Source organism: Thermobia domestica, chromosome 5 (genome assembly GCF_964235325.1).
Source record: "Thermobia domestica chromosome 5, izTheDome1.hap1.1, whole genome shotgun sequence".
In the NCBI taxonomy this organism is placed as follows: Eukaryota; Metazoa; Arthropoda; class Insecta; order Zygentoma; family Lepismatidae; genus Thermobia; species Thermobia domestica.
The window spans coordinates 21,173,982-21,199,966 of record NC_137458.1 but is presented as its reverse complement, the minus strand read 5'-3'; the positions used below and the strand labels follow the sequence as shown (position 1 = coordinate 21,199,966).

Below are 25,985 nucleotides of genomic sequence, written 5' to 3'. Positions count from 1 at the left end.
CAGTAGAAAACCCCTTAGCACACCTAAGGAAAGTGGAAGAGAATAACATATAAAATGATCGAAAACGACAGATTTTAGTTTAGAGTCCATAGTTTTCTGTGTTGCTGAGATGAATAGGAACAATTCCGACGCAATTTAAGTCCAAGATCATCCTCATTAGTACCCCCTGGTGCGGAGGGAAGAGGAATGTTGACATGAAAAAATAATCAAGAATGATCGATATTAGTATCGAATACTTAGTTTTCGAGATCACTAAGTGGATTGTCGATACTCGGTATACCGTTTACTTGTACGTTTAACTTCCATTAGTGCCCTTGGAATGGTGAGAAGGGGTTGACATATAAATATAAAAAAGGATCGATATTAGTGCGCAATCCGTAGATCTCGATGTCACTAATATGAATAGTGAGGACCAAATGGCGTTTAAGTCCAACACCATCGGCAGAGTATGAGGGGGTGAATGAGATAAATAAATGGCTAAAATTTTTTGTCTGGGATTATTAATCGTATTAATTTCATTAAAGGTGTATTTTATGAAGACAGGATATTTCAATATTTATGTCAAAAGTATAATATCTTATGTATTTTTTCATTAAACTTTCATTGAAATAACTATTCTACGAATTCAGATATTTTAAATATTTCCAGTGCAAAGAACAGGTATTTCAGCTAGTAAGTAATAATTAGATAAACAACCAAGTTATTGTCATTGCCTCCGCGGTATCCATTTCTGCCCCCTTAAGAAAAAAATGGTCTGTCTACACGTCTGTTTGGATTCGACTTTAAACTGAAGATTCACGTATCATATAACCTCGGTGCTGATAGGAAATCCTAAACTTCAAAAAATTAATAAATTAAAGGTAAAAGGCAATATTCAATATTCTTTTCTCCAGTAAAGCCTTCCACCGTCATAAGCGAATTCTCGTATGGTTAAGCTGCTTTTCCCAAAAAGATTCAAATTAAGGCGTGGATCATCCAATCGTATCATAACAAATCATAACGAGCATTTCTGTTAGTATCTTTACTAGTTTTTGTCATTTCATTTATTTACTCCATTTAACCAATACATGGTATTTGGAGGGTTCAGTTCACATATACATACTATTTATGTAAGACTATGAAACAAACATAATATGATTTACAGAAGTGATTATACATATAGATAAAATATTTTACATTATTATACATATATTTCTAGATATTCTTTAACACTATAAAATTCTTTCTCTATTAGATACGTTTTAAAGTTTTGCTTATTTATTTAAGTTTTTCTCCATTTTTATGAGATTGGGCAAAACATTGAATATTTGCCATATGTCTGGGGCCCTGTTGTACCAGTGATAATCTAGTAATGTAAGATTTTTCGTTTTGATCTCTAGTATTGTAATGATGATCTTTCACTTCATCTTCATTTTGCCTAAGACTGAAAATGGATGCTTCATATATACAGATAGATGGAACTGTTAATATCCTTAATTTTTTAGAGTATGATTTGCAGCTTGTAGTGTAATGTAAGTTGGCAATGTTACGGATAGCCTGTTTTTGTTTAATAAATATAGATTTGCTTTCGGTTGCGTTACCCCAAAATAGGATGCCATACTTTATGATAGGGTATATGGATCCATAGTAGATTTGTATTAAGTCTTTTAGAGTTAAAATGTCTTTTAGCACCCTTAGAGCATATAGCCTCGAATTTAGTTTATGTATAGTTGCTTCAATATGACTACTCCATCTGAAGTGCTCATCTATTATACGAGGGGGTGCTGATAAGTCCTTAGCTTTGCCCCCTTTCGATGTTTATAATATTTGTTTTTATTTGAAAGCTACATGTGTCTATATGTTTGTGACGAAATATTAAAACATTGGTACTAAGGAAAGTTATTTTTTTAGGTGAGTGCTTGAGATGGCAGGGCAGACCAACAAGTTCAACGATGTTGAGAGTCGAGCGGTGATGAAGTTCCTCTTCCTCCAGGGAAAATCTGCAAAGACGATCCATGGTGAGATGCAACAAACATTGGGGGTTTATGCACCTTGTTATGCCACAGTGAAGAACTGGGTTGTGAAATTTAAGACAGGCCATTTTGGCACTGAAGATGACCCCCGTCCTGGGAGACCGTCCATAGTGATTGTGCTAGAAATCATTGAACAGGTTCATGAAATGATTTTCACAGACGAATTTCTGCTAAAAGTATAGCAGAGGACCTAGGTATATCCCGTGAATGCGTTGATGTCATTATTCGCGATCATTTGCAAATGAACAAACTTTCTGCCAAATGGGTGCCGAAATGTTTGCAAGCCGATCAAAAGCGTGCAAGAGTGCTTGCTTCCAAACAGGTTTTGAGCCGTTTTGAGCAGGAAGGGACTAATTTTGTGGAACGTATGGTCACGGAGGATGAAACATGGATCTATTTATATGATCCAGAGACAAAGGAACAATCAAAAGAGTGGCGTCACAGTGATTCACCGAGGCCAAAAAAGTTTCGTGTGCAAAAATCAAGTTCAAAGGTTCTTGCCAGTGTTTTTTGGGATAAGGATGGGGTAATCTTTGTTGATTATCTAGAACAAGGTAACACCATAACCGGAGCTTACTATGCATCATTACTGGAAAGGCTTCACTCAGAGCTGAAGCAAAAACACCGTGGAAAGTTGTCTACCTTCAAGACAACGCATCTCCTCACAAGAGCAATGTTGCGATGCAAAAATTGGCTAGCTTAGGGTTTGAAAAAAACTTACACCACTCATGATATTCACCTGACCTGGCCCCATCAGATTATCACCTATTCCCAAATATAAAGAAACACTTGAAGGGGCAAAAATTCGCAAACATTTCTGAAGCAATTACAGCAGTAAACTCATGGGTTGACACCCAACCAAAAGAATTTTATTTAGAGGGCCTAAATAAATTGCAGGCTCGAAGCAAAAAATGCATCGAATTGAAGGGAGAGTATGTTGAATAAATCCATCAAAAAAATTAATTTTGTCTTATTTTTCTTAGTAAAGCTAAGAACTTATCAGCACCCCCTCGTAATAACTAATAATTTTGTTTCGTTGACTAGCTGAAAGGATGGGTCGTTTAGATTTATTGTGGATTTATTGATATTTTTAGCGTGTGCTGAGTGGAAAGTATATATATTGTGTTACTATATATACTAGCCAACCAAACCAACAGATTACTATCAAACCAAAAGCGAAGTTTTTTTGTTATGTCATATACATTGTTAACAAGAGCTTTTGTATCTTTTCCTTTGATAATAACTGAAGTATCGTCAGCATAGAGTATAATTTTGGTATCTATATTGCTAAGTAGGTCATTTATATATAGTAGGAACAGAAGTGGACCTTGTGGCACTCCATATTTTATTTCTCGATAAATCGATTTGTATTTTATTTGAGTATCATCTGCATTTCTTACAATTTCGACTGATTGCTTCCTATTTTCTAAATAAGATTTGAATAATTTGAGAAAGTTTCCACGTATGCCGTAATGTTCTAGTGTTTTTGAAAGAATATCACTGTTTATTACATCAAACGCCTTACTCAGATCGTAAAAAACAACGAGTACCAAAAATTTCTCATTTATTCCTTTTAGTATATGGTCTATAAGCTATAGGCAGTGGTTTGGGTGCTTTTGTTGGGCACAAAGCAGTGTTGCTCATTCGTTATAATATTCTGGCGTATGAGAGAATCCAATAGTCTGCTCTTTATTAGATGTTCAAATATTTTACCTAAAGCAGGTAGGAGCTAGATTGGTCTGTAATTTTCGACGAATGTGGATTCTCCCTTCTTGTGTATTGGTCTTACTTGAGCTATTTTGATAGCATCAGAAAATATACCATTTATTAAGCATTGATTAAATAAATGTGTTAGATAAGGTGTCAATGACTCTTTACATAGTTTTACTATTTTTGTCGGTATTTCGTCGTTTGTTGACTTATTTTCCCTCAATTTACTATTTGATGCAATACCTCGTTTACTAATATTAAGAAACATGCTGCAAATAGAACGCGGTATCACGTTTGCTGACAGTTTAATGGCTGTATCGGATTCTCTTGGTTTTACTAGCTTGTCGGCTGTTTCTGTAAATTATCGAGTAAATTCGTCACATATTTGAATAGGTTCATCTATATTTGTATCGTCAATGATTAACTTTTTAATATTACTTACTTTTCAATCTTTTATGTGTATGTGATCTCTGACAGCTTGCCAGAGAGACTTGCTTTTATTCCTAGAATGAGTAATGATATTGGTGTAATGTGCCTGTTTAGTGTTTCTAATTAATGCTTTATAGAATTTAATAAAATTGTTTATTTCAATTTTTCTATAAGGTGAAACGTGAAATCTTATCTCCTCCTCCCCCCTAGGCCCAAGCATACGAAGAGTATATAGATTACCCAATGTCAGTAGATCCATAGCCGTCTTTAGGAAGGCCCCGGCCTTCGGTGTGGCAACGCTGTTCCCCACACCACTCGACGTCCATCGCGTGCAATACCAGGACAAATCTTTTTCTGCAGGTTGTTTTTCTTTCTTTTTTTTTCACTTCCTTTGGTCAACTTTTTGTCCAATAAACAAATGGAATATTCTTGTTGAATGTAATAAGCAAGAGACTAATATAGCGAAGGCTACCTAAGTTAGTAATAAGTAATCAAAGAGTGATTGACTGATACAATATAATTAGTAAGATACGTTTAAAGTAGAAGGATCATGACAACAAATTGACTAAAATAATATAAAATCCATTCATAAAATAAGATTACAAAATATATTGAAAGATGTAAGTCAAAGCAAGAAAGCGTAAACGAACAGTAGGATAGGCTTATATAACTAAATTGATAATTAAATTGAAGTTTAGCGTCCTTTTCAGCACTGAGGCTATCTGTATGAGTACCGATGATATATGCATAAATTTCTATTCTAGTTTACGTAAGTATTCATAAAACATACGCGCCCCCTGGTTCACGAAAATGTGTCTTATAACAACAACTTAAATTTCTTAAGGGGCCGCGGTGGCTCAGTGGTAGAGTGTTCATCTCTGGTGTTTGGAGTTCCAGGTTCGATCTCAGCTCGCACCAAGTGAACTTTGTAATGGACAAACACCGTGTGCGTGGGTTTCCTCGGGGTTCTCCCGTTCCCTCCTATTTTCTTCATTCCACCATTTCACTCATTTCAAATCATCACCGTTTCCTTTAGCCTAACCGGCATTACCGTGGGACGTAAAACTCAAAGATTTCATTTTAAATTTCTTAAGGTTTTCTAAAAATAATAAAAAAAAAACGTAATATTACAACCAGGAAGATGTCCTCTAGAAAATTTTCTACGGGCGCCGATGTTCTTAAGTACACAGTACATTTACAAATTTGGTAGAATTGCCAGAATTTTAGGTCTATTGGAGGCCGTACTCATGCTGAAAAGATGTCTGACTTCCTTCTATTTCTTTCTTTTACAACAGCTTGCTTCATTAATTTTGAATAGTTATTTAAAAGAATATTACACAAACAATGTTTCCTACCAATTTTTCACTGTCGTGGTGGCATGGATTTACAATAATATTATATAATCAAGTATGTAATTTCTCTGCTTATCCCTAATACACTTAAGCGATGCAAGACTAATTTCTGTTTATTATTTGAAATTAACTTGTTTTCATATTCTTTAGATATTAACACCTGCATAATTGCAAATAGATGTTTGCATACTCTTACAATAAAATCTGACGGTACCGACAATTTGCTTCGATTTACCTTAGTGGAACATTCATCTTTTGATTCCTCTTTATGCATCAAAATATCATTACACGCATCACAGTTAAGTTTGTGTGCTGTCTTGAAACACATATGTACAGCCACATACGTACAGAAATGCAGAATCATCTAATGTAACACTGTTCAAATAGTCTTTGTTTAGAATCTCAAGAAAACCTATTAATATAATCTTTACTGTTTACAAATTCATAATGATCATCCAATATTTCCCTTGAGAATGGAACGCTTTGAAAATCGGAAACTCTTCACATATTCTTCCTTCTTAATTGTTTTAGTGTAATTACGTTGATACCCAGGCATAATACATTTATCTGGCATTCTGTCCTCTAATTCCCATAAATGTGACACTTTACAGCATCTAAATACCAACGCCTTTTACTGACAGCGTGTGATTGTCACCATTTACCGAAAGGCAAATGTTCCAGCCGATAGGACGTTCGCGCTGCGTTGCCAAGTTTCTATGGCAGGGCCTTCCTAGAGATAGCTATGGTAGAACCCATACTTTCAGTAAATGCGCATTTCATCTATTTGTAGTATCAGCCTAGGTATCTACTCATGCTCCGTAAGCTAACTAACTCTATGGCCTATGGAACCCGGAGGTTCAATGCCGCGTTCAAAAAAGCTCTCCATTGACTTCTATCCTTAGCCAACTGAATCCAGTTTCTACGTATTTCTGCGAAAACCATCTTAATATTGTCCTCCCATCTGCGCCTTGGTCTTCCCAATGGTCGTTTTCTTAAATTCTTTTCCTCCTTTGACACGTATGAAAATATATATTCTGGATTTAAACGTGGAAAAAGCATCCACAGGCTTGTTCTGTTACAAAGACAACACACAAAAACCATTATCATTACTTACGCAAGCAGCAACCTTGTTTCATTATTACTAACAAAGCCAATCCAATGTTTCTTACCTAAAGTCACTAATATATGATGAAGTGTTTCACTTAGCGTGACTCAATATGGTGGCATTTCAGAAAGACAATTTTTGACCGTATGTCTTTGGTTGTAAAAATAGCACATCGTTAAAGCCTTTACTTTCTAAAATAGTACCACAAGGAAACAGATTCGAATCCTGGTCCGATTAAGTATTTTTTTTTCTACTAGACAAAGAGACAATACTAAGGCTATAAATAAGTTCAAAAGTTTATCAGTAACGATACGATCCTGTGTAGGACCGTAGTGGCTCAATGGTAGATCTCGCTTTTAGTGCTATGGGTCATCGGTTTGATCCCTGCTCATGGCATATGAACTTTGTGGTGAACAAACATCATGTACGTAAGTTTTCTTATGGTTCTTCCGTTTTCACCCACTCTCTTTCTTTCACCAATTCATCCGTCTGGCGCAAGGATGTTATAAAATAGAGGATCTGCCCATGCGTATCTTCATCATACGAACTCAATGAAGCCAAAAAACAACCGAGCATCGTCTAAGCCGGCACGTCTGATTGCCTACTCTCGTTTCTGCCATGATTGTTGGCTCGAAACATTGCGATCTTAGTGGCACGGAGTGGGCAGAGTAGGTGTGGCGAAGCTGTGACGTATGGCTTCACGAATTTGCTGTATGGGCAGATCCTCTACTTTATAACATCCTTGGTCTGGCGTGAGCCAAAGTTACCTAAAGAACTTACAAGTTAAATCTAAATTCTCTGAAAAGAAATATGGAACAATACAGAAGGTCTCTTCTGGTTTTGGTTTAGTGTGACACATGATTGTCTCACTAGCTTAATGTATGACTTCACTTTTAATATAAACATTCTGAAACTTGCAGGCCTTTTCCGTTTGTTTCCTTTCTCCATTTCAAGAATTTATCCTAGCATCTATTTGGAAGACAGAAACTAATTTCAGATCAAAGTTTAGTGATCTTGATTATCGATTAAAATCTGTTGACTCTGAAGCTGATCAGAGTTCAGTTTAATCATTCAAGATAACGATCACGCGTTCACATCTAAATGAAACAATATTAGTAAGACACAATATTAGTTAGTGAGAAACAATATTAGATCGTGTTTCAGTGACCCCATTTATTGGGAATTTTCAATTCTTGTGACTCTAATGCTGACATAAATGAAGAAATAACGTTGAAACAGGGGAGACGCTGTAGGTTATCCAAGCTAAATAGTTCTTGCGCTCTTTTACAGTGAGCGTGGGCACGCGTTCTAACCTTGTAGAGGCCTTAATTTTAACGTAGTGGTTCGAAGCTAAGTGTACCACAATCTGTAAGAGTCATCCTCAAGAACTTACAGATTCGTTAGTGTCAATATATACGAGGGAAAACGAAAGTTTTTTTTAGGTACTCCTTGAAAAATCAACTTACTTATATAATACCTTCCAGTTTCTCAAAATTAACCCCCAATCATTAATACACATCAAAAACCGTAAGTCAAATATTTTTTTTTTAAATTTGTTTTTAATTTAATATCAGAAATTTCATTATTATACGCTCTTTGTTTACGGATGGCCTTTTCACATTTTTAAATCTGGTGTCCTCGAAGCTTTTTCTTTACTTTTGCGAAGAAGGCAAAGTGACACGGAGCTAAATCTGAAGAATAAGCCGGGTGCAGTCGAATACGAACTCTACTTTCCTGTAGAAACTACGCAGCTTTCAGTGCTGTGTGGCTGTGCATTATCGTGATGAAGATAAAAGTAAGGCAGTGGTGGCTTTAGGTGGACAAATCTCCAAGCTTCAAAGACACCCGGAAGGAAATATTTGAAGTACCACTTTGATGTCACTGTATGTCTATCATCTAAGTATATAGTTGCTACATGACCGGTCTTAGAGAATAAAAGATGCCACCATAACTTTCCTCACGCTCTATGCTTGTTTAGCTTTAGAAGGTGGTTTCATTTTGAAAGCACCATACTGTCGGCTGGCGTTTAGTTTCAGGACTATAGTTGTAAATGCACGTTTCGTCACCTATATTAATGTCTTTATTTTGTTACTGAGTAAAGCTAAGCATACAGCGACACCACTTCACGTGTTCACCTTTTTACTCAGGGATAAGCGCGTGTGGGTCCCAGCAACTGCTACGCTTGGAACGACCGAGGTAATATTTCATTATAGACTGGGCTGCAGTTAATCCAATCTTCATAGTTGACTGAATTTCTTCGTATGCGATATTGCAATACTCTCTCAAAGATTTCCTAATGCTGTGGCATTTTCATCCGTAATTATGGTCCTAGGGCGCCCAAGGCGAGGCTGATGTGAAGGGACAGATTCCCCTAGACACTTTTGTAAAGCAGTATGGCTCTATTCTTGCATTAAACCGTACTTAAAATGATAAAAGTTCATTGTAGGCTAATCACGTTATTCGAGCTCTATTGTTGCCAACTGACAGGTTTAAACTAACCTACACTTCCAGCCCTCTAATTTCCAAACTTGCAGCCTTGCATATACCTTTCACCAGTAGAAGCATACGGTTTTAAACATGATACATTTCAGTACGGCGCGTTATTTGAATTTTAGTATCTAAAATCTTTCGACATGCTCCTCGTACAATTCACATATGAACTCTAGTAGAGCGTAATATTTAGTTAATATTGACCATCAGCGCAAATATGTCTTCAACATTGGGGGGAACGGTTAAGACCGTTCCCACATTATATAAGCGATGCTCAAAATATTTATGAAGTCGAAAAACAATGATGCGGAGGATCAAGGGAGCAGAATTGTCTTCAGTGGCGTAATAAGGGGGCTATCGGGCTCAAGCTCCCCCGAAATAAATTTGTTAGTTTTTCGCATTTCACGTACAACAATAATCCTTCTTACCATTTCTAAGAATGTCATTGACTTTCCATTTTCTTATGCTTTTTGTTCAGAAATAATACTGTATTTCTCAAATTTCATTCCACGTAAGAACTACGTCCTTTTGTTCTTTCTTTCGTCCTTTTACTTTTTCTTGATGTTACTTTCTTTCGTTTGGCCTATCATACTTTATCGACCGTTGTCAGTTGTGATTCATATCGGCCGTCATCAGCAACACCAAAACTAACAGGAGTTGATAAGCGAAACTGGTGTTCCACACCAACTTGCGCGGATATCAACATGACGGGACTTTAGTTATTATAACAAAGAAAAAATTATACAGGGTGAGGCTTAAGTCGGTTAACACTCCTGTGCACATGAACGACTTGGCATTCACACTCGGTTCATGGTATATGTTGTTCGGGTAGGTAATGAACCATATTGACGAGCGGTTGCCATGGCGGCCATCTTGGATCCAACTTTGGGTTTTTAAATGTGAAGGGGTGTGTGGAGTATCATTTGACACGAGCTTAATCTGAGGAAAATAGCGGTGCAGTCCATTTTCACCTGCCGCTAAGAAGTTATTGCTTCACAAAGGGTAAAAATTTGGCATGTTTTCTGTGTTCCACGTGATGTAAGATGTCGCTAACAATCCCAGAACTAATCGAGATAGTGGAGAAAAGTGGTGGACGATCTACCAGGGTGATTGCGGCTGAGTATGATGCATCCCACCCAGAGAGAGAGAGAGAGAGAGAGAACATCTCACATGTTGAGTGCTTAAGATGTTGAAGAAGTTTCACGAGACGGGCTCGGTGCAGGACAACGATTGATCTGAACGCCCACGGACCGCTACTGCCGACGACAAAGCGACAGAAGTGTTGGTTACTGTTGTGAAAAGCCCAAAACGCAGTTCTCGTCTTGTGGCAGCCATAACCGAAATCAGTCAGTTATCATTTTTACAGGTGCTGCATGTGAACAAGTGGCACAAATACAAGCTGCAACTCCAGCAGCGGTTAACAGAGGATGATCCAGACAGGAGAGTGCAGTTTGATGAATGAGCCACAGAAAGGTGTGAGGAGCACCCCATGTTCCCACAACGTGTTCATTTCAGTGATAAGGCATTATTTTTCGCCCACGGAGAGGTCAATAAACAAAATCACATATACTGGAGTGACACAAACCCAGGTTGGCGCCAAGTAAGCAAAGAGGTGGGTTGGGAAAACGTGATAGTGTGGTGTGGTATCTGAGGGACGCGCATTATTGAACCGTACTTCATCCACGGCACCCTCACTGGTGAGAAATATCGTGATCTGCTCGAGGATGATGTGTTACCTGCTCTTTTGAATAAGGACGGTGATTTCCCATCCCTTTTCCAGCAAGACGGGGCTCCATCTCATTATGCGTTATGTTCACGCCAATGGCTCGATAGACAATTTCCGGGACATTGGGAAAAGCGATGGGGACCGATAGAGTGGCCACCACAATCACCAGATCTTCCACCGCTCGGCTTCTTCCTCTGGGGCCATCTGAAGAATCTGTTTTATCAAGAACCCATTTGTGATATCCACCAACTGATCCAACGAATTCTGCAATGTTTTGAAACCGTCAACCCTGACATGCTGTTGCGAGTCCATGCGGATTGGCAGAGGTGCCGTGCCACGTCTCTTCTTCAAGGACAGTACATATCTGCCTGAGATCGAGCTCGTGTCAAATGATACCCTACATGCCCCCTTCACATTTAAAAATCCCAAGTTGGATCCATGATGGCGGTTTCCAAGATGTCCGCCATGGCAACCATGTCGTGCAATATGGTCCATTACCCACCCGAACAACATATACTATGAACCAAGGTGAACACCAAGCCGTTCGTGTGCTACAGGGATGTTAACCGACTTATGCCTCACTTTGTAGGTTTTCTTTCGCAAGGCTGTGTGTAAAAACGCAAAGTGGAAGATTTCAATATGAGCGGAAAAATTAACATATGCTTGTAATCAGGGCTATCAATTTGCCGAGTTATTAAATAAACAAACCTTAGAGAGCTACGAGCACAAAAGTGAGTATACATTCAGAAAGGTTGGGTGTGATGTGTGCATGTCAAAAAATAAGTGTATACATAGTTATTCTCGTAGATTTATTGAATCAATAAATCCCTTATTTATTACAGATGCCATATCATTTGTATGTGTGTGGGGTAAGGCAATATTGTCTCATTTTGAATTATTGTACCTTCAGATTGTACGTCCCGTTGGCCTAATTTTATCCCCTCCAATATAAATTATCTAATTCGCACACTACCTACCGCACTGATATTATTTAACGATTTGGTCACAAGACGAGAACATCATAAACGAGATATGCTTTGATTCTGGCCGGAATATATTTGTATGCAGGAATAGATCATAATACCATCATTTAGAGGGGAAGCTTTAATAAGCCATAGGGGAAGCTTTTGCATTTTTAATCTGACACTAGATACTACTTTATTGTCGTATTAACACTTGCTTATTGGCAGTAGAGCCCTAAAAAAACTTAGATTTTGTTTATGGCTGTACTATACCCAGCCACTGTTGAAAAATAGCTATAGTACTTTCAAAAATATAGTTAATCGTCATACCTGAGTTTAAAGGTTTCTGTAGGTGCAATGGTTTATGAGAATTATCAGGATTAATCCCCAATTCCTTTCCAAACTCATCTCCGTACCATACCAGAAGCTCAACATGCGCAGGAACAAAACGAAACGTTCTGTAGTAGATATTCCCTTTATATTGGAAGGCAATCACATTCTGTTCTTCTTCGTGACGAGCACAGTTCACATAGCGCATCCAGTTGCTGCTCCTGGTGTCCCATGCGTCTATATAGCAGTACGTTCGGTGGTTTTTGTTGATCTAGAAGTAAATGGTTGCATTAATAATAAGTTAATTTCGTTGAACAATGTAAAACTACGGCAGACTGTCAAACTATGCGAATTCAATGTTGAAACTTAAAGTAGTGCATCTGTAGCTACAGGTTACAATAAATAAGATCAAATATAACACCTGTTCTTCGGAAGCTGCATCCATTTGAAAAAGACATTATCCGATATCTCTTACCGTTTTAGCTCTATGGAGATTGCCATTAAAACCGGATGTGGTAATTGATGTCAAACACCTGCAACTCCAATAGAGGAATAAAACCAGTAGTGAAACACATCTCTAATACTGAATCCATATATAAAACATGCTTGTCACTAATTCCACTTTATCCATTATACTGTGTTGTACGAAAAACCACTTCTCGATATATCTTTTACCGTTTCTGCTGTGATACCTGCCAAAAGATAGACGGACGGACGGACATAGCCGTTCTATAAAACTTCCGACACTTATATATAGCATAGTTTGGAAGCATAATAAATAGTAGTATGTGTTGAACAGACTGCGCCATACCTGCAACCTTACAACTGGCATTCTGAAGACCTTGAGTCTCTGAAGTTAAGGAAGTGCAAATAAGAATACTAAGCAATAGTTGAGACATAGTTGAACAATTCTGACACTAAGATAAATTTAAAACATACAAAACTATAATCATGCCTGTTGTTCTGTATGGTTGCGAAACATGGTCGCTTACTCTGAGGGAAGAACATAGACTGAAAGTATTTGAGAACAAGATCCTGAGACGAATATTCGGACCCAAGAGGAACGAGAATGGGGAATGGCGGAAACTTCATAACGAGAAACTACATACTTTATACAGTTTACCCAACATTGTTAGGGTCGTCAAGTCTAGGAGGCTTAGGTGGGCAGGTCATGTAGCTAGAATGGAAGAAAGTAGAAACGCTTTCAAAGTCTTGACTGGAAGACCAATCGGAAAACGATCATTAGGAAGACCTAGGCGCAGATGGGAGGAGAATATTAAGATGGATCTCGCAGAGATTGGAATACAAAGTAGAAATTGGATGCAGTTAGCTAAGGATAGAAGTCAACGGAGAGCTTTTGTGAACGCGGCATTGAACCTCCGGGTTCCATAGGCCATAGTTAGTTAGTTAGTTATATGAAGAGTAAAATTAACTATTATTTATTGCAATAGAAAGCAGGGGCGGATCCAGGACCGACTTCTGGGGGGAGCGGTGGGTTGTCATACTGCTACTTTTAAGGGCTCCAATCTTTGGGATGGGTTTTATTTATATATATAAAATAAAAAAGTTTCCTCTTCTGGGGGGGCGATCGCCCCGATCGCCCCTCCCTGGATCCGCCCCTGATAGAAAGATAGCTTGTACAGTCAGCGACAAAAGTAACTGAACCCCAGTTTGTATACTCAGCGACAAAAGTAGCTGAATCCCTGATTGTCAACTCCATTAAGTCGGATCCAGCACTTTTTTTATGCTATCACAAAAGCGCGAGTAGATGCAACTTACACGTAACTTTTCAAGCAGTTGGTAAGCCTGTAGTACACTGAAAGCCTGTAGTAAGTTTTCGCTGTACAATTGACGAACGTAAACAGTTTCCACTTTAACCCCTTAAGGCCTTAAGCAGGGATGTAAATAAGGAACAAAATTTTACTAGCCCATGAAAAAAACTACTAGCCCACATCCCACGATAGAAATAATTTACTTACTTTTGGTGTTTTAATAGTGATTTAAATATTCGCCCGCACAGATAAACCACTCGCCCCGGGCGAGTGGTTATTTGCATCCCTGGCCTTAAGTATCAGGAGATTCTCTGGCAAAAAATACTCATATTTTTATTGCTTGTTTGAATTGTTTGAGTATAGAAGAGTACATAATAAAAATACCTCTTCATAAACATTTTCCAATGTGTAAAAGAAAAGAAGCTAAAAAGAAACTTGCAGATTTTTATCCCAACTTATCTCAGGCAGGGGGTAAATGTGAGGGGGAACGCAGGGGAACGCCGTTACCCCGCTTCGAAAAGATATGTATGGCGTCCCCTAGTTACTAAAAAATTACAATGGGCAATGATAGGCACGGGGAACGACGTTACGTCATGCGTCCTACCTTTTCAAATCCCCTGATCTCGGGGCTGTAAGAAGGTATAGGGTAGTGGTGTCGAAATCGGTTTTTGAAAAAAACGAAAACCGGTTTTTTGAAAAAAGTGAAATTTTATATAACCGAAATGTCGGTTTTGAAAGACGCATGTGCGGTTTCGGTTATGAACCGCCCTATATGTCATCAATACAGACAAACGAAAGCAAGTGGCAATTAACGAACGAACTAATATAATTATCATCGTTGATTCTGATACAGTAGTTCCCGATGACATCATTTGTATCATTACCTTATGACTCCTACAAAGTATGTATATATTATCGAAAATTGAACCTATAACAGAATAATCTTAAATACCAAAGCAGGTGAATACATAACCTTATGCAAGACGGTGAAATTCCCGATTTGGAAGACCTGACACAAGCACGATGCAATCAATGTAGTGTACATAATGATTTTTGAACGTGACCTTGGCAGGGAGACGAAAGCAGGGAAAACCAGTCCGACGGTTATGTGGCTGAAAATCATCCAATCAGCGAGCGTAGGATAATTCGTGCTAAACGGTGACCTCAGAGCCCCTATTTTGTATCTACTTTCTATTAGATTCTTTTTTAAAATCTGAAATTGCCTACCTGCCAGCAATATCCTTCGTTGTTCGGTTCGTTTTTTGTAACTCCTTCGTATGGCCCAAATCTAACTCCTTTGGGTATAGGAGATTTTGTCCAGACTCCTCGACCACCACCACGGATGCTGGAACGGCAGATTTCTAGTTGAGGAGGAACAGTTTTATCAGATCGCAAAGGGTCTGTTCCATCATTAGGTACCTACAATAAATAATATTTTGAGATTCACATTAAAAGGACTTCGAAATATTTTAATGTTCATTATGGTTTATAACAGTAACAAATCGTTCTTCATACAATTGATGATCGCAAAGTTCTTTAAACAACTAATTTCAAGAAAGATGTTCAAGAATAAGGTGTTCAAATTTCTTGTAGATAAAGCTTATTATAGCGTTTCTGAATATCTAGAGTGTAATTCTTAAACTATGTATATATTTAGGAGTATTCTTTGCTACAATTATTTTGTTATCGATTGTAATCTAATTCTCTTTTAGTGTTTTATTTTACTTTTTACTATTATCTTTGTCTGCAATTTGATGTATTATTTTCTGACGTGTCCTATGTGCTTCGTCTTCTGCAACCTTTATGTACAGAAAGGATTAAAATAAACTAAACTAAGCCTAGTTAAGTAAAATAAGTCAATGAACGAGTAAATCAAGTCAAGGGAACGACAAGCTAATAGGTAAAATATGTCAAACTTTCGAAATTCAAGTCAAGCGAATGCAGCTTATACTGAGAAAAATAAGCGGTAACCTAGTCGAGGTTAATGGGCAATTTGGCTGCAAGAACCAGTTAATAATTTGCAACAACCCTTCTGAGACAAAACAAAAATGTTAATTTTACGAGGCCACAGGTAATCAATCGAAAAAGGTACTGAAAAAAATGCATAGAAACAATAGAGTGTTTGGTTGTTATTAACCTATAAAGAAAGTTAGAAGGTAACCAATTTAAGAAGGTTAATTTAATTTAAAACACTCTGTTGTTATCAACCGATTTTCACACAAGGTAAATTTATCCCTCCAGAACTTGTTTATTGGTAACACTGCATTACTAGACGCACAAACAGCAACGTCGTCATTTGCAATTTTAAGTACTAAAAGTTTTAACAATTGTGAATACATCCGAAAGAATAGGAAAACAGTTATTAAAATATGGATTCTACATGAATTAATAGCGAAATGTGAAGGAAAGTTTATTTACGGAGGTTTATGCATTTTCTGACATTTAAATGAAAATAATTTTGAGACATGTCTCTAGTACAAAATAATCACACTAGATGGTAGCACAACTAACCATATAACTGCCGTCAAATAATTCATACACTCATAACAATAATTTTGTGACGTTTACAGGAAACATAACACGTTATACGTTGCTTTACGGTACAAAAACCAATCTTGTACAGCTTTGCTTATAGGAAAGAGTAACACCCAAACACCCAACATGTGTGTCAATAGTGGATCTCTTAAACTTAATCTACACCTTTATTTTTACATAGATATATTTGCCAAAATCACTTTCCAAACGTCTGTAATCTAATACTGTTTGACACACCGATATTTATAATCAACTATTAAAACTATTAATTCCAATTCACTAAATCCATTTAGTACCATATTACCTCCTCATCATACTTGCATTTCCTATACCGTAGTATTTTCAAATACTAACGTATCCATTACCTACATATCCACATAATAAGAGAGCTTACTAGGATTCTCATCAATCAATATTAATCCACATCCATTTCATGAACTAACTGTTTACACCGTATATCTCCTAGCAACATACTGATATGGTCATGTGTCATTATATCAAAACCTTGCAAGCCCATGGCTTCATTCCATACCTACCAACAGTTTGTTTGCTGTCCGGCTTGATAAATTGATACGAATTTTATCACTAACTTAAATTTAATGTAGATACGCTAGTTGAATTAGAATTCGTTTATGTGGTACTCGTGAACATAATTCATGATGATTTTTTTCTTCACAGGGTGGTTGTATGTGTCTCATTGATTAACATACTAAAAGTCGCCACTGATCTAACTTGTACTAAGGTCGCCATATTGGGAAAATGACGGACGAAGAGTTAACTCCTCAAAAACGAGTAACTTTAGAAAGAAAATGAACTACGGTACTAAACTAATTTGAATGAGCAGAAAATTTCCTATCAAATACAGTTTTTAAGATTTTTCCCAAGATTCACCATTCTCCAGAAATAATAGTCCCCTTCTGAAAAATTACATTAAAAACAACTGAAAAATTTAATTTTATTGGAGTGCTGATATACTTTTAGGATTAATGGCCACCATTCATCTCCAAATATGTTTACCATGAAAAGGACATTTCTTGTTTCTTCTGTCAGACGAGGGTTTTCTATCCCTTCGAACTAGCTCTACTACTAAAGTTATACAGTAAAACTTGTTGAAAGGGGAAAGTGGATATTTATAGACCTTCTGGATGACACAATACTTATTTTAAAATCCTAAAATTTCGTGACACCTCCATCGCGACAAATCGGTTGGGAGCACTGCTGTAGTGTTGAAATGTCAGCTGTTTCCGGGTTACCGAGTCTGTCTGGGTTAGTCCGAGTTTGAGAATTGAAATTCAATCAAGTGACCACGACAAAAATCGTTACCCGATTGACCCATTTCACTTGTGGCACGTGTCATCATTCATACAAGATATGAAAGTATTCAACATAAAACAGTGCTCAAAGATTTTTATTTTTTATCTATTGTAATGCTTTATTCAAATAATTATTGAATTGGTTTTTACAAAATACTATTTTTTGTGTGTGGGTATAGGTTTACACTTCATTACGTTTAAATAGCATTCTCTTACCTCGGTATCCTTAATGATGAGAAGCGGTCCATGTATGAGACAATCGCCTTCCCATTCCCTTTCACACTCATCACAATCTGAAAAATAACAATAATAACCGTAACTCATTAACTTATTTATTGAATGAAACTGTTTAACCATGTTCTCCATAATTTTGTAGATCTCTTTCTCTGATATAGGTTTCAAGTGTAACAAAGTAAATCTAACAAACAGGGCAGAGCGTTTTCCGTTACGTAGTTTTAGCTTGCACCACCGAGCAACAGTGTGAATGAGGGAGGGAGTAAAGCAAGTTTATGCTGATATCTTTGTGATCTGCTCCTGAATTTCAGTGTCCGTTCATGAGCGTGGCTGTTTTATAAAGAGATTTATGAGTCTGCTGTGTGGTCAGATAGAGTTTGGAGCCCCAGACTTCGATCTCAGTCGATTGTGTTTAGTGATAATTATGTACTGGTAGAACTAACAAGATCCTATTGAAGAACGTATGCGGGTTCCGTTCTGTTAAATACAATCTTTGAACATTGTGTCATGTTTTATCTTAGGTCCTCGAAGGATAGTAAATCATACCCGCTAAATGTTCTCCGAGTTCTCTGTGAGTGTGCTTGAGTGTAAATAACGTCATATGTCATTGCTTATTCAATTCACTAACTGTTTTCCGTGCATGATTTGGTTCGGGTTGTGTTAGCAGGGACGTAGGCAGGGGATGGGTTCTGCGGGTCCGGACCCTTTCTCCCTAAAATCCCTCTTTTGTAAACTTAGTCTAATTTTAGGGATGATTTTACCAATTATAAAATAATTTATCCTCATACTCGTATTGCATTCGGACCCCGCCTCCAAATAAATTTCTGTGAGCGTGCTTGATTGTTAGTATACATAGAGCTAGTAACTTTTGAAAGTGTCCTACAGTGACATTATGAACTTCCTTCGAATGAACTCTTTTAAAATGAAAAAGGAACACTTCTGCATGAACAAACGATCTTTGTCCATGGCTACTGAAGTTACAAAGATGTCAACACAAATGTTTGTTTTTTTTCAGTTCCCTTAATCTTATTGGTGCTCAGTTGTGCCAACCTAAAAATAGGTACTCGAAAATGCACTAGCCTACACTATTTGTATAATAAAGCGTTTAATAAATACAGTACATGCCTAATCCTGTGATCTAGCTCTCTTTGGAAGCAGGAAAATGTGGTGAGCAGAGGAGCACCGACGCAGGGGTTTCACCGAGTCCGGACACCTCTCAAAACTTCGTAATTCGATATATATTTGTATACTTTCTTAATAAAAATACACTTGTTTAACAGAGAAATGATTGATGTCAAGGGCGCCGATTTTTCTGTAACTTTGGGGGCCCCATTCAGATGTTTTATTGCAGACAATGGTCTAAGAAGGCATATATGAAGATTTTAAGACAAATTGAATTCAAATTATGCCAAATATTGTACATTCATAAAAAAAATACATATAACAATACATATAACAGTAAAAATACATTTACAAATACATATTCATAAAAATAGATGGGGGCCCACATGACATTGGAGGCCCGGCCTCCCAGGATCGGCGTCCTTGATTGATGTAGCCTAAAGATGTAATCCTCCACTTCATCTCTACTCGTAATTTTCCTATAAAAGCAATCTAGTTCTATTATTTTCCCTGAGAGTATATGTGACAATACTTGACAATTATTTATCGTCTTTTTGGCTGGATATTAACACCGGTTAATGCTACATAGACGTAATATCTTGTAGTATTGGACACTCCCCCCCCCCAAAAAAAAAAATCTGGGTGCGCGCCTGGTGGTGAGGAACATGTATAATGTGATGGTTGATCTTGTATGATGGTTTGTACCAGAGGCGGACGGAGTAGCTCACCCGACTACCCGGGAATGGAAGGTGGGCCAGCATGTAAAGACGGAAGTGCCTATTCTTACGGAAAATATTTTGTTTCAAAATTTTACCTTAATCAGTGGTGCTAATTGGCTGCTTTCAACATCTTTTAGTCTTAGGCTTCGTAAAATTTTACGATGGATATTTTCTTAAAAATCAGAGCAGAGGGTGCTATCGAAATTGCTGCCAAATCATTTATTATCTACATGTAAATTATGTGTACAAAAACTGACCATTACGCTCAACCAGAACTTAAATTTATTCCCGTCGACTTAAAAAAAAATGGGGCCATTAGGTTGTATTACAATACAGTATCGAAAATCCGGATTCGTGGGCCAATATTTTTGTAGGTTACCAACTCTGTAGCTAAATCGAATGTGGAAAAGTTTGACAAATCGCCCCTGATCTGTACACCTGTCAACTATACCAAATTTCAAAAGGGTCGTGGTTCGAAGCCCACGTTTGAAGAAGCCCATGAGACAAGACTTGATTTTGTCTCGTCTCAAAACTATGACGTGAAAAGTGATGTTTCGTCTCGAAAGTGTACCTGTTTCTATTGGAAGAGCTCGTCTCGTCTTGAATCTCGTCACGAATTTTTTTCTCTAGTTTCGTCTCATCCACAACCCTACACACCTAAATTGTATATCATGTCCTATGTAACCTCGGTATTATATTAAGAACGTCAAACACAACACTCAAATTTGCGTTTAATAAATATAACTTCAATACTATTAATGGAAAATAAATAAATAATAAAGGTAGAATTTCGATAAATGACAGAAGTCTCAGAACCCTCACTGTCATCATCTGATAGTAAATGAAATTAGTAGGTTAACACAGGGGAGATCCCTTACACTAACAAGAATATCTACACACTAGTCTGCACAAAATTAATAAAAGGAATAAAGTAAGGACTAACAAATAAAAGAAAAATTGAATGCTAAAGCCATTTGGGATGCGAAGTACGTAAATATAGTAAAACCTGTTTTCAACGGACCCTTTATTACACGGAAATATTTCACGGGCTCGTCAATTTACTAGCTAAAATCGTTAAATTCCTTTTATTAAACGGAAACTGTATTATGCGCACAACGGAAATAAAATAAACCTCTTAACGGAAAATTTCAAGTTTCGGAGTGCAGCATTTTGAGAGTTTTCAAACATCCAATGACAGGGTAGATATATTTTTTTAGCAAAACGGACAGGGATGTACAAATCGAAGCAGACACAACGGAGGTACATGCTTTATTTGAGAATTATGCGAAAAGTCTGAAAGGAGAAGAGGAAGTGGAGGAAGAAGAGTGTAGGGTAAAGACTTATCAAGATTCTGTCAAAAGTTTAAAGAAATTGCAACATTTGCCTTACGTCAAAATGGCACTGATATGCTTAGTGTGGTTTCTCAAGGCTAAAGCCTTTGCGGAAAATTGGGCAGACAAGCAGCGATGTGTACAGAAAACCCTCCTTGCCAATTGGAAAAATTAAGTTAACGCATATACTTAGCTCAGTTAGTCCATTATATGAATGCACTATTTTTTTGCATAGATCTACCTTCGTTAACCGGAAATCTATCTTTAACGAAAAATTTTTGCGAGCCCCGTTCGATTCCGCTGAAGACAGGTTTTACTGTAAATAAAAAAATATTGACAGTACAGAGTGGTCAGAAAGTCCCTGTCATCCCTACATTAATAATACTTTATAATACTTATAGTTATTTATTCAAAACGTCTGTATGTGCACATCTATTATCCCTCAACAGTTTGATATGCCTTCATGTTTTCGTACTCATCCGGTTTAACAGCTGTGGCGTCACAAATTGAAAGGCTTCAAGTACACTTACCCGCAAAGCATCATTATCCACGTGTTGCTTCCTTCCTGATGTGTGATTCGACGATACCCACAGGACATTGCCTGGTGTCGTGAGGTCCGAACTTCATAGGCAGCCAAGGGTAAGGGACTGATGAATTTGAAGACCCACGTCGTATCCACCGGCCAGGAAATAGTGCGTTTAGTCATTCACAAACACCAACTACCAAGTGAGCAAGAGCTCCATTGTATTGGAAAAGAACTCTGATGCCTAGACTCTGCAGGTGTGGAGGAAGCTAGTTATTCAACACGTCCAGATAAGTAATCTGGATCATGAAACTCTTAAAGAAGTACGGAATGCACAAACATACAATGATATATACATCAAATTAAAGGAATTTTATGTAGAATTCAAATCTATTCACAAAAGTTACGTATCTTTACAACAATTGATGATATTCAACAAAATATGACGTCAATTGTTAAGTGAAGTGAAAGTAAGCGAAGTTAAGTGAAGCGTACTCAATTGATTTTGGCTCAAGCTAATACTTGATTCTATGTCCACGCTTAGTAATAACGCCTTTGCACCGTTGTGGCATGGAGTTTACTAAGTTTTATAGTGTCTCTATTGAAATGAAGTGTTGTCAGACGTAGCTTATTGCTTGAATTAACTCAGCTGTCGTTGTAGAATGTCTTTCTCGAACCTTACCCTTCAAAACCCTCCATAAAATTTCAATTGGGTTTAAGTCGCGCGAATTACCAGGCCAAGGAGGTTGGGTAACATGACGTAAGAACACAAGAGTCTTTTATAACTCTGGCACGATGACAGGGGGCTGAATCGTCTTGAAAAATAAAGGAACCACCGTTGAATTAATCTCTAACAGCCCGCCAAGTGAACTTTGTTGTGGACAAACACCGTGTGCGTGGATTTTCTCGGGGTTCTCCCGTTTCCCCCACTTTCTTCATTCCACCCTTTCATTCATATCTCATAATCACCGTCTCCTTTAGCCTAACCAGCATAATCGTGGGACGTAAAACTCAAAGATTTTTAATCTCTACCAGCAGGTATCATTGTTGTTTCAAGAATATGTTTATAAGTTTGTGCATTAACAACACCATCTCAAATATGGATTTTACCAAAGAAAAACATCCCCACTAAAAGAAAACATCCCCAAATCATTACACTGGTAGAGTACCTGGAAGTTTTTATAGTAACGCAGAAGTAAGTGCTTCATGAGTCATGCGATAAACTCTAGCGCGTGAATTATTGCCATAAATGGTTACTTTAGCCTCATCACTAAACAGAACTTCGCGCCACTGGTCACTTGTCCAATCCTTGTGAGTTTTTGGCCCACTCTACGCGCCTTTTACTTTGATCCGGTGTAAGATATGGCTTCCTGACAGCTGTATGTGAACTCAAACCCATTGATTTTAACATGTTGCTCACTGTTCGCGGACAAAAGTCGATACCAGATGTTTCCCTCCAACTTCTAGCAAGATTTGGTGATGACTCAAACCTGTCTGCAAGACACAACCGCCGCCGTGCACTGTTCTGTCTAGGCAAGGATTTCATTTTTCGACCACATTTGCCAATTCTTCCACTTTTTATGCACCCTGCTTCCCGAATCTTTGCCAGCTGCCTATCTACTGTAATTTTATGCAGTTGCATAATCCTTGCTATTTCAGCATTAGTTTTGCCACACTCGCTTAATGTTTTAATTCTAGTGGCTTTCTGTGATGTAATGTCACACGTTTTACCCATGTCGATGTACAATATGAATAATTTATAAATAGTGAATCAATATTTATGGGTATAACTATCACTTTCAAATTTGTCAGTAAAAGTAACACTACTAGACAACACAATTACGTAACCCAGGGTGTCTAAAGAACAAGTAAGGAAGCAGAAACCACACTGCACGCCATTAAATGAACATTTAGCATGATGGATTTGTGTTTCCTTTCTCACACATTTTCTTGAATATCATCAATTGTTGTAAAGATACGCATCCTCCGTGAATAGATTTGGATTCTACATAAAATGTCCTTTAATTTGATGTATATATCATTGTGTGTTTGTGCATATTTAGGTAGAAACTTCTTTGAAATCCTAACAAATGCGTAAAATTCCAAGGAGTTGCTTTTAATTTTTCCATTACTATATATATATATATATACAGTGGCGTATCCAGGGGGCATTCGCCCCCCCAAGAAGATTAAAGTTTTTCTTTATATATATATATATATATATATATATATATATATATATATATATATATATATATATATATATATATATATATATATATACATATATATATATATATATATATATATATATATATATATATATAAAACCCATCCCAGAGTTTGGAGCTCTTAAAAGTAGCTCTAAGTAGCAGTATTACAACCCCCCCCCCCCCAGAAGTCCGTCCTGGATCCGTCCCTGTATGTATATAGTTTCGGAAGCATTTAACTTTCTGATTTTTATTTATTTTCTCATTTATATGCTAACACGCAATTACTGTACTATTTAAAGCGAAAAACTTACAAATATAATCATCATCATCAGGAACCTTTTCTTCTTCATAATTGAGTCGTGGGATATTACGTTTGGGATATCTCCTTTTCACTGGAGCTTCTGCTGAAATAATCAAAATTCGTTTGTCACATACGCAATACTCAATTTGGCAATATGTAAATTAAAAAGAAAGAAATACTAGCATACTTAACCTTTTCTTATGATGGTGTCAAATATAGTGGAAGGCAAAGAAGCATCAATTTCTTTTATGTAACTTTTATGTGTTTTGAACGCTCATTTTAAATTTGGAATTAATTTTATTCAAAGTTTATAATTTTCGACTCATATTAATAAAAAGCAGAAAATTTAAGCCTTAAACAAATGACTAGACAGGTAGTATATTACGGAAGATCTGGTGTTACTTTGTTAACATTTTGAAGATATTGTGAAATCAATCACCTGCTCAAACCACACTGGAGATTTAAAACATACGAATCTACATGTATTTCAAATTCAAAATTGGTTTCTACTTGAATTGGTAGACATTTCTTCAATTTTCTTTCGGTTTTATGCACATAAACACAATATTTTCGCATGGATAAAGAGAAAATGTAATTAGCCACTTTCTTTGTATTTTGGAAATACTGTATTAAGGAAGTCCAGGGAAAAAAGAATTGAAAGTATCAGGTTCGTATTGTTGCGCATTGTTATGATTTATCTCTTATAATATGCAACTAAATGTATATAAGATATCGGAATAGGGCACTGATGTAGAGTCTTTAAAACATGCTAAAGTATGTATATGTAGTTGTATTAGAGACACCTCATTCTTCACCGTCGCAATAATCTTATATCGTTAACAAGTGAGTTTCGTTGCACAGTGTGAAAGTACGGTAGACTTCCAAATTACCTGAATTCAATACTCCAACTTGAAATAGTACATTCATAACTACAGGTTGTAATAGAGGAATAAGATCAAACATAGAACCTGCTCCTCGGACGCTGAATCCAAATTAAAAAGCCATTACTCGCTGTATCTTACTGTTTATGTTATATGGAGATAAGTAGTGCATCTATGACTACTGGTTGTAATAGACTAATAAGAACAAAGATAGAGCATGTTCCTCAGACCTTGCTGGTCTTTCTAGAGACAACCGTTCCTCCACCCTGTTTGGAATACACTAACGGTTCTAATTCCAATGACCGTTATCCCCACTTTCAAGCTACACAGTGCCATATCGAAACTTTCTGTCCAGAATTGCAAATACTACATTCAGTCAAACAATATATACATAATTTTGGACTACCCTATAGATACAGATTTCTCTACAGCTGTACGGAATAATCATCCACAAACATAAAAAATCAGAATTGAGAGATACAATGTTAAGAAAATTGAAAGTGCAAGAGGAAAAAATTAAAAACCGTGGATTGTAGATATCATTAACTCCTTTCATAATTCAAAAATACTAAGCGTAAGAGTAAACAACAAGCTATTGAATGTTTAACCCTTATATTGCTGTCGACTGCTATGACAGTTCTCACAAACATGTGATAGCACTGCTGCCGACTGCTATAATTGAATGCAGCGTATCATCTCAGTCGATTTGTATTTTCTTTACCGAAATACCAATCATTCAGCAGATCAGTTGAGATGCGACGCACAACTCAAATATAATACTCACCAACAGTGCAGTCATCTATTCGTGAACATTACTATAGCAGTTGGCAACATTGAAAGTATTAATAAGATGACCTTCAATAACATACACTCTTGTTCAACGAACTTCCAGTTTTTGTGCTTTGATTGTTTTCCTCCTATAGAT

The 25,985-nt window shown here is 37.0% G+C and overlaps 1 protein-coding gene across 2 annotated transcripts in view; it reads right to left on the bottom strand.

Moving 5' to 3' along the window:
* The window catches only part of LOC145685783 (uncharacterized), a 54,101-nt gene that overhangs the window by 5,480 nt on the left and 22,636 nt on the right, over positions 1-25,985 (bottom strand). The window contains exons 5-8 of one of the 2 annotated variants that reach the window (XM_081758310.1): positions 24,190-24,282; positions 17,953-18,029; positions 15,116-15,307; positions 12,117-12,387 (exon numbers count right to left, since the gene is read on the bottom strand). In XM_081758310.1, the coding sequence (XP_081614436.1) occupies positions 12,117-12,387; positions 15,116-15,307; positions 17,953-18,029; positions 24,190-24,282 (633 nt within the window). The remainder of the gene's footprint in view (positions 1-12,116; positions 12,388-15,115; positions 15,308-17,952; positions 18,030-24,189; positions 24,283-25,985) is intronic. The other variant, XM_081758311.1, reaches the window with a different exon arrangement.